General features: G+C 32.7%; 1 protein-coding gene across 1 annotated transcript in view; it reads right to left on the bottom strand.

The window, feature by feature from the left end:
- Nucleotides 1–1,132: 1,132 nt before the first annotated feature.
- The window catches only part of LOC121368114 (4-hydroxyphenylpyruvate dioxygenase-like), a 31,401-nt gene continuing 22,411 nt past the window's right edge, over nt 1,133–10,122 (bottom strand). The window contains exons 11-13 of the mRNA XM_041492685.1: nt 8,428–8,544; nt 6,169–6,291; nt 1,133–4,819 (exon numbers count right to left, since the gene is read on the bottom strand). Of these exons, the coding sequence (XP_041348619.1) occupies nt 4,745–4,819; nt 6,169–6,291; nt 8,428–8,544 (315 nt within the window). The 3' untranslated portion in view covers nt 1,133–4,744. The remainder of the gene's footprint in view (nt 4,820–6,168; nt 6,292–8,427; nt 8,545–10,122) is intronic.

Genomic DNA, 10,122 nt, shown 5'->3' with positions numbered 1-10,122 from the left:
TGTCATGTCAATAGCTACAACTATAGTCTATCCTATCCTTCTACAAAGAAATGTTTTGTAAATAATTTCAGTTTGAAGAAAAGTAAAACTGTTTCGCAAATAACAAAAAAACACACACTATTTTTTGTGTGCAATTTAGAAAACAAAGACGAAAAAGGCTTTGATATTTTCATATGCAACCTAAAATGCTTAACTGCTAGACCAGAACTGGTGCATGTCAAGTAACAGACGTGAGACGGATTAGTCAATAGCTCTTGATCATTAACAATTAAGCTCAGTCTACAATGTGCAGCAGCTGCTGTGATTTAGAATTATTCATGTGACAAATTTATTTGGCATTATTCGGGCATGTAAGTCTACTTTAAAAAAAACCCAAAACATCATACATGTATTTAAATAGCAAACAATTTTAAAGCTGTCCCATTAAAATTTTATTTTTATGCATGTGAATTTTTATCATATATGTATTTAAATAGCAAACAATTGTAAAGCTGTCCCATTAAAATTTTATTTTTATGCATGTCAAGTATGATTTCTATCATACATGTATTTAAATAGCAAACAATTTTAAAGCTGTCAAAGAAAGAAGATTTTATTTAACAACGCACTCAACACATTTTATTTACGGTTATATGGCGTCAGACATATGGTTAAGGACCACACAGATTTTGAGAGCAAACCCGCTGTCGCCACTACATGGGCTACTCTTCCGATTAGCAGCAAGGGATCTTTTATTTGCGCTTCCTACAGGCAGGATAGCACAAACCATGGCCTTTGTTGAACCAGTTATGGATCACTGGTCGGTGCAAGTGGTTTACACCTACCCATTGAGCCTTGTGGAGCACTCACTCAGGGTTTGGAGTCGGTATCTGGATTAAAAATCCCATGCCTCGACTGAGATCCGAACCCAGTACCTACCAGCCTGTAGACCGATGGCCTGCCACGATGCCACCGAGGCCGGTTTTAAAGCTGTCAAATTAAATGTTTATTTTTATGCATGTGAAGTATGATTTCTATCCTATGAATAACAAAAATATTAACATATATTTAACCGATACATTATGACAACAACAAAATAGGTGCTACTAAGCTGAGGTCAAAGGTCTTCAACAAAAACAATTCAAAGAGTATATTACATATAAAGCGTACTGGATTAAGAGTAACTATTTTATATATGAATACTGTACAAAGTCTCTCACACTCAAAATCAGCTGCCAGAGTGGGCCACCAGAACATAGATGAAGACTATGTCACCGAATAATACTATATACATCCACAACAATCCATTCTAAACCTCTATCCAAACCTTTTCGAAAACGGCCATTTTCCGCATATGTACTACCTTCATTTATACTTGACAACATGGAAGGAGAAAGGCTCTAAACACAGATGTCATTCATAAAAATAAAACCAATGTCTACAGTAGGTTCAGTGTTTGTGCAAAATAACCAGCACTATGTGTGTAGTTCTAATAAAATCACAGAATCTCGACTTTGGGTCTGTAATAGTACTTACCAATTCTAGGGATTGTTTTTTTTTGTAGTTTTTTTTAAACTACAATGCATTAAGTGACTAGTTAATTTAAAATCTGAATCCAATAAACAATTGTAGTTATCATCTGAGTAAAGACTTTTTACTACCCAACTGTTAAAAAAAAAAAGATCGATGTTACAGGATTCGAACAATTTCATTACAAGAATGGAATTCCAAATTCCCTTGAAAAATGTGAGATCTTATATATATCAGGATCAGCACATCGGTTTGTACTTACATCCAATCTTGTATGATTTATCAGACAGCTAAACCACACCAGGTTATCGGTGGATTTTTTTATTTGTAGGTTTCATTTTCTGCAATGATGATGAATGACATGTATTTAGAGCTTGCAATAATCCTTCCACAACAGACAAAAAACACATTCTGATTTCACATCATTACGGTACCAAGTTCTTTCCATTCATTTATCACAAAAAACCCATGTACTTATTTTCACACATGAAAATAATTCACACTTTGATCTAAATGCGTGCAAGAGCAAATGAAACCATGAATTATTCTAAATGCTTCTGTAAACATATTTAAAATCACATTAACTTAATACTTCATTAATTTGGCATGCAGACGACATTAAAACATTTATAATGAAAAACTAAAAACACACCGATTAAAGGCTGATTCCCTTTGGTACATCACTATATATAAACTAGTCTTCAGATAGACTGTGCATAGTTTTGTTTACTATACTTGACTAAAAAGGCTTAGAAAAACCCCAAAACATTAATGTAAGTATGTTTATAGAATATGTCCGCAATCTTTGTACAATAATTTACTGTACACTAAATGACGAATCTGTAATTTTGGATAATTATAACTACCTTGCCGATTACTTAAATATCACCAAATGCATATTCAGACATCTATAAATCTATTATTACAATGTTTCTGAGCCATAAAGAATGGATATGTCCAACCTTTACAGTAGCACTGATGTTGTTTGTAAACAACAGAGGTTTTGAATCTATCACAAATGCAAATTAATAAGAAATCTTTGAGTAACATAATTTGTTAAACATGTTTTGTTGAGTATAGGGTTGTTTTAAAGCATAAATATTATGAACACTGAAATAAAATCACAACATATGATAACATTAAAAATTCTAGTCATTTATTTCTAAAAGATTAGATTTAGTTCAACCATACAACTATTTTAATAAACATTATTATTATTAAGCCAACCATTTAATACCAGGGTTCTGCTGGTTTTCAATACAACCATAAATACTGATTATATACAAGTCTGTTTAAAAAAAAACCCAAACCCCCACAAAATTCTGGAACTGCCAAGAAACGTTTTGAAAAATTTCGAAATATTTATATGTTCAATCATCACTTTAGATATTAAAGTTTTGCAGATATTTCTGTCAGCAATATGTGGCAATAAAAGATGACCAAAACTTGTACTTTATTTGGATAAGTATAATTAACTTCTCATTAAAAACTAAAACACATTTAAAATGTGCATGAAAAGAAATGTTTAACAAATGTTCAACTTGTATTCAAAAAAGCATTATAAAAGTTCAGTATCTTATTTGATCCAGCCAAAGTACATGAAAATGTTATGTAGAAATAAATTAAATATGTTATATATTATTATGTACTAAACATACCCAACCTGTTGGAAGACTAAATGACTTAAGTTATGAACGTTAAAGAAATGTTTACAAACAAACAACCACATGTTTAAAATTTTAAAAACCTGTTTCTCATAAATAATGTCTGAAACCTTAGTGGTATAGGGGCATGTAAAAACACTCAAAGTCAAAGTCTCATAAATATTTCCAAATAGACCTTCACTTCTCATGGAAAGCATAATAATATTAACAGAACATGCATACAAATAAGAATTTCTGTAAAGACTTCATATGTAATTAAGATCATTATCAGCACCAGCTAATATTGGATGTTGATGTCAATTATTTACTGGAATATAAAGAATTGGACCAATCCTTCTTCTTTTTTTTTTCTTCTTTTTTTTTGGGGGGGGGGGGAGGGTGATATCCATTCTGGAAACCTACACTTAAATGCAATAACATTATATTTAATAATACTTGTTCACATCCATTTAATTTTATTATCACATTATCGTGTAACATTCTATCATATAAATCTGATAAAAATAAACCGATTTATTGATTGTGAGGTAGAATTAAATATGAATATGCATTAATCACGACTCATTTTGGATAGAGGCCTATTGCTATGGTTTTCAAAAGCAAAAGAAACATTCTACAATAAGCACCGAAAATACATTCTGGAGATATTTCGATGATTAAAACTTTAATATGATTGTCTATGAGCACAATACCTTTTCTTTATATATACACAGCTTAGTTTCACTGTGGAAACCGGTCATACACCTTTAAGTAATTATACTTGTGTACAACGGAAAATAACACTGACATAACTAGAATGAATTGTAAAGAAACTGAACATGATTATAGTCACTTAAGTGATTATGTAACTGCTAATATTCCGTTTCCATTTTTTGAAAATCTAGGCAAGAATTTCTAGAACTTAATTTTAAACAAGTAAAACCTCTAAGTAAGCTTATAACTTAGAATTAGATCAAATGTAACAGATTTCTTTTCTTCTTTTTTTTTTGGTGGGGTCTCTTTTAGGTAGTTACAAATCTGCACACTTGATAAATATGTAAATAATCACAGAAATTAAAATAAATTTGAAATAGGTTCTATCTTTAATAGATAAATCAAACTATTTAAGTGATTATAAAATACATCAAAGCAAGCCTGTACCAGATTAGTATCCCGATTGCTGTTGACTACATGCATAGCATACATATTTTTAATACTGATATTTGGATTAATAATACTCATTTTGAATACTTTTATCTACAGTACTGTTAATTTACTTCCAGTGAATGGTCTTCAGAATGTGATAAACTTATTTCTAGCATGCAAACACTTGCATTTAATTAATTATGAAAAATTAAAACAATTTCTCAAGAGATGATTCTATAGCAATCTTTATCTGAAGAAATGTTCTGAAATGATTAAAACCAGCATTATGTTTTCTCTAGACTGGCACTTCATTACGAGTTTCACAACACACTTATCAGTCTATTGTAATGCAATCCCCTTTACCCACATATCTAAGTATCATACACAGCTACTGTTGAAAAGATTGAACATTCTTGGCAGGAGCTTTCAAGAATTTCAATTCCTCATTAGAGATTTCCTCGTTCTGCTTGTTCCATTTCTATAGCCTCAAACAGGGACTTGAAGTTTCCAGCACCAAAACCCTGAGATAAAGAAAAACAGTCAAATTATATTGCGGTTGATCTTTTCTTTGTCTTTACTGTTCAAGTTCCATGCCACTATGTTGGCATACAGTTGTAATGCTTTGAGTTGATCTCACTAAAAAGAATAGGGACTACACAAGTAAACTGATGTGTGCACAGACATATTAGTGAGTTGATCTCATTGAAGACGTCTTTAACTTGGATTTAATCAAAAAGTACACCGATGTGTGATGTTAGGAAAGTTAATATTTCAAAGGGAGGCCACTCGCATTAGTTTCATGTCACATTTTAGTCTGCCCACCGTCACTCGCATTAATTTAGGGACGCATTAATTTCAGGATCTACAGTATTCAGAGGACATTATTAAAAAATCTCTAGTAACCGGTAGTCAGTTCAAGTACATTGTACTGATAGTCCTCGCAAGGAACACTTTTTTTTCATACAAAGGAATTTACTACAAGTTATTTATTTCTGAGTCGACTGTTTTTTAAATTTCACACAAAAATAGTCTTTGTTATTTCCAAAACACTTTTCTTTTTTTCGTATGTCACACCAAACTGAAATTTTTACCAAAAAAACCCCATATTTGTAGGAGGATTGGATGGACTACAGTCAACCAGTTTTTAGATATATGAACCATATTTGCCTTAAACTTGCATAGAAACTAATTATCTTCTAAAATTAGCAACTTTTAATTTCAGATGAAACAGTTCACAACATAATCGATCAGCAGCTTGTATGAATTTTGAGTTGCATAATCGACAAGCAAACAAAACAACAGTTTTGTGTGAAATATCGAGCCTTGTGTATTTTGAAATTTACCTTCACAGCCAATTTGGTGACATTGGTAAAGCTGTATCCTAACTACATGTAGATGCAAGCGATTATTTTAGAAATCATTGATTTTAATTGCCATATCCTAACCAGATGCGTGCGATGTGACACATTTATCTGTCTTGCTGTACGCACGTGGTTAGGATACAGCGATTGAAATCAATGATTTCTAAAATAATCGCTAGCGTCCGGTTAAGATACATCTCAACATCAACATCTTGTAACACTGTCGTCTCACGACGAGATCAAGGAAGCCAAATGGTTGTGTGTACTGCCAATGTACTGTGGTATTTGTGATTATGTAATGTTGTTGTAAAGAAGTGTTTTCAGATGTCAGATGCACGTTTGTTTCTAATTTGCTCTGTCAGTGTCAGAAGCTGTGAATTCCGTTGTAATGAACAGAATAACATTGATGTTCCCGACAATTTGTGGTCGGATGTTGTAAATGTTGTAGTATCGACGGTCGTTGTAACAAGGTCTGACTGTATATCGAAAATGAAAAAGGTAACACTTACGCTATGGTTACATCTCTGGATGACCTCCAAGAACAGAGTTGGACGATCCTGCATGTTTTTCGTGAAGATCTGGAGCAGGTAACCATTGTCATCGAAGTCCACCAGTATGTGCAACTTCTGAAGCTGAATAACAAATAGAGGATTAGCTACGATAACAAGTAGCGAATTCTATTTATCCCTTAACACTTCTAAAATAACATTTTAATTTGATATTTAGTAAATCAAAGTTCTGAAGTCGCCTCACCAGCACAAATGAAGTTTGACGTCACGCACTTTAACTAAATCTCATCAAAACATTACACTTAAGAATACAAGTCTTGTTGACTGTAAACAAATGACCTATTGACAGCAGAACAGAACAGAACTTTATTTACTCTCAGGCCATAAACCACGGCATATGAGGTACATAATACAATTATACATATATTTTGACAAGATGGCAAACGTATAAGTATTTCACATAAATAAATGAATAAACAAATATGTATATGTATATGTATATGTATATGTATGTGTATATGTATATGTATATTTATATATACACACACATACACATACATATACATACATAAAATACATATCCATATAGGTATTTTAGCCGGAGGACTTAAAATTATTCATAATAAATTTACAGAAAATCGACAATTTACGAAGGACACCAGTTTTCTTGCTGTTGAAGATAATATAAAATTTATATGTATTAGGTTTTGATTGACAGTATTGTGGCAAGTAAATAGTTCTGGATTCTTAAAAAAATTGGCATTTCAGTATATAGTGGAACTCGTCTCCGATGTCATTACTGTTGCAGAGGGGACATATTCTATCATGTAGTGGTATTCGTGTCCATCTACCTGTTTCAATGGGGAGATTATGGTTTGAGAGTCTAAAACGTCATAATGAACACCAATGTTTTTTCTCAAGGGATGTTAAATATGTCTCAAATGTAACACAATCTTTTAACAGTTTGTAATTTGAAGCTTTTCTGAAATTATCGATATGACTGTACCATGTTTGTAGGAATTGAAATAAATTCTTTAAAAAGTATAGCAATTGCAATTCTATTACATTGTGACATCTATATATATGTACAACCAATGTTATCCAATATTGATTTTACAAAGTCTATCCATTTATGTTTGTAAATATTATTATTGTAGTCATTCAACAACAATCTATAAACAAATAATGATAACTTGGACTGCTTCCCTGTAATTAGTCTGAACCAAAAGGTAATCATCCTTAGCTTTACAGTTACTGGGAAACATCCAAGTTCTCCATACAAAATGTACAATGGTGTAGAATTCCTCACTGGTAACAGTAGTTTTAAACATTTATTATACAGTTTTTCTATGGAAGCTAAACTTTCAAAACCCCATCTTTCGCATCCGTATAAAAGGACTGGTATAACCATGCAATCAAATAATTTAAGCTGACAGTGAATAGATATATTACAGCAGTACATAGCTTTGTGTGCTTGTTCGTACAACATTTTTCTTGCATTAGTAAATTTATTTAATTTATGGAATACAATACCAAGGTATTTATAGCAAAACATTATTACTCGAGTTAATAATGGTAAATATCAAATGGGTTTATGACATGAATATTATAGGTAAGTTATAGGATAAATAGGGAATATGTCATAACTTTTTTTTGCTACTAATTACAAATCAGCATCATATTCAGCGATAATTATTATTTACAGTCTCAAATCTTTTAATCTCAATTTTTTTTTTTTTTTTACTACAATTAGTAATGAACAACTGCTTAACAATTCTAATGACCCAAGCTATTTCTGTTTTATATAGCAGCTAGTTATCTTTTACATGAGCTTTTCCACACATAGATCAGCCTATACCACTATACACAGCAGTTAAATGCCTCACAGGTCTAGTGTTTTTAAAAAATTTAAAGTGAGGACTCAAGCCTCTAAACACATCTTCAGACTTTTAACATCATGGCAATGCATACAAATTATATGCATGTGATGTCATCAACTCTTTCCATAATATTCTCGAGTGCAGGGAAGATGTGACTGGTCTTGGCAAACAGATGTTGAAGAACATCATTTAATAAAAGGTTTAGATGATTTAAAGAACATATTTGTCTTGGTCATGTGGCCTCAATAACTGAATAAATATCTTGTCTTGTCTTGTCTAATCTTACATGACCATTTTGGATTTTTAAACAGATGCTCTGTGATAAAAGAAAATTTCACTGCGTATCAGAGGAAGTGAAGTGGAAGTGGAAGTGGCTTACAGTATCAAGATCCTCTTTCACTGTAACCTTGGAGTTTGCGAGTTGCTTTCGTAGGTTGTCATAATACTTGTTAGGAATGTCTAGGAATTGCATTCCTCGTTGCTGAAGATTCGTAATCTGCAAATATATGATACATATAGTATAGTTATACCGTATGAGAACAATATGTATTTAAATATGCATAACATCCAAAACATGCTGGTTAGTGTGTTATGAAAACATGACATTTTATAAAGATATTTTTAAAAGTTGGTGAAGTTCAGACATTAGTTTCCGGATAATATTTATAAAACATCTAATGCACGTTCAAACAAATAATGTCCCTGGTGGATTTTAATAGTGACATGAATACAACAGATGATATTTGTTTTAAAAGTTTGGTTAATAAACTAATAAGACAAAGTAAAAACAGCATAAAACAATTATTTTTCAAGTAACCACACCCTACATACTAAATTTAGCAGACATGCGAGATGTCAAAAGAACAATTTTTAAAACAACCCCATGCAAAGGGGAGAAACAAAACTGAAAAAAACCCCAAATGAAATACAAATAAAAGTTTGTTTTGTTTAACGATACCACTAGAGCACACCGATTTATTAATCATCGGCTATTGGATGTCAAACACATGGTCATTTAGACACAGTCATAGACAGGAAACCCGCTACATTTTTCTATTAGTAGCAAGGGATCTTTCATATTACGCACTTTCCCAGACAGTACATAACACAGCCTTTGGTATGTCAGTCATGGGAAACTCTGGGATGGGCAAAAACCAGTCCATCGATAACCAACCTTTTATATACTTACCTTTGTACGACACCCAAAACCAGATATTATATATATAATATAGAGGTTAATCTGTGCAACGCACAGGAAAGGTTAGATAGGGTGCGGTGGCCTTTCACTGCACTCCCCCACCTCCCCCAAATATAACCACAGTGTAGACAGCCAGTCCTCATTAGCCGAAGCTACATACATGGACACCATATAGCCAGGTAACAAAGATGATGACCTCCATTATGGTTGATTTATGGAATTCATCTTTGTATGCAATATTTAGCATGGTGTACGTATGGTAGTCTACTGCAAGGCTCAAACTTAACGACGGCACCAACAGCAATTGCCGTCGTTGAGATATAAATTGCCGTAGGTCGGGAGCATCACCAATGGCACAAAAGTACCGTTGTTAAAGTTCCTCAATGATGGCAAAATGTTTATGCCTGGTGTACATTATCTGCCAGTATATAATATTAGTACCTTTAAAATATGTCTATATACAGCAAAATAACCTTGTCGGTCTTATTTATTTGCTGCAAAAGTTATTAAAAAAACCCACTGCCATGGGCAGGTTTTAAATTGCCGTCGGTGGGCCTTTTCACTCACAGCAATTTTGTTTTTAAACTGCCATGGGAGACAAATTCTTAAATTCGAGCGTTGTACTGGACCCAAGCGCAAAATGATCCTTTCAAAATGTGGCATCCGGTAAGTACAAAGGAGGTTGTTAGTGGTACAAATCAGATGAGGAATAGCAGTCAGAACCATGGGAAACTGTTAAAAAGGGCTTGCTTATTATATTATAGATGTAAGTTTTTGCTGGCATGTCATTAAACCTTCATTCAATCATGCAACCCTGTAAGCCAAGGGGCGGGATGTAGCCCAGTAGTAAAGCATTCACTTGATACGCGATCAGTC

This window comes from Gigantopelta aegis, chromosome 3 (genome assembly GCF_016097555.1).
Source record: "Gigantopelta aegis isolate Gae_Host chromosome 3, Gae_host_genome, whole genome shotgun sequence".
Classification (NCBI taxonomy): Eukaryota; Metazoa; Mollusca; class Gastropoda; order Neomphalida; family Peltospiridae; genus Gigantopelta; species Gigantopelta aegis.
The sequence above is the reverse complement of the archived record's forward strand: the minus strand, read 5'-3'. Positions and strand labels throughout refer to the sequence as shown.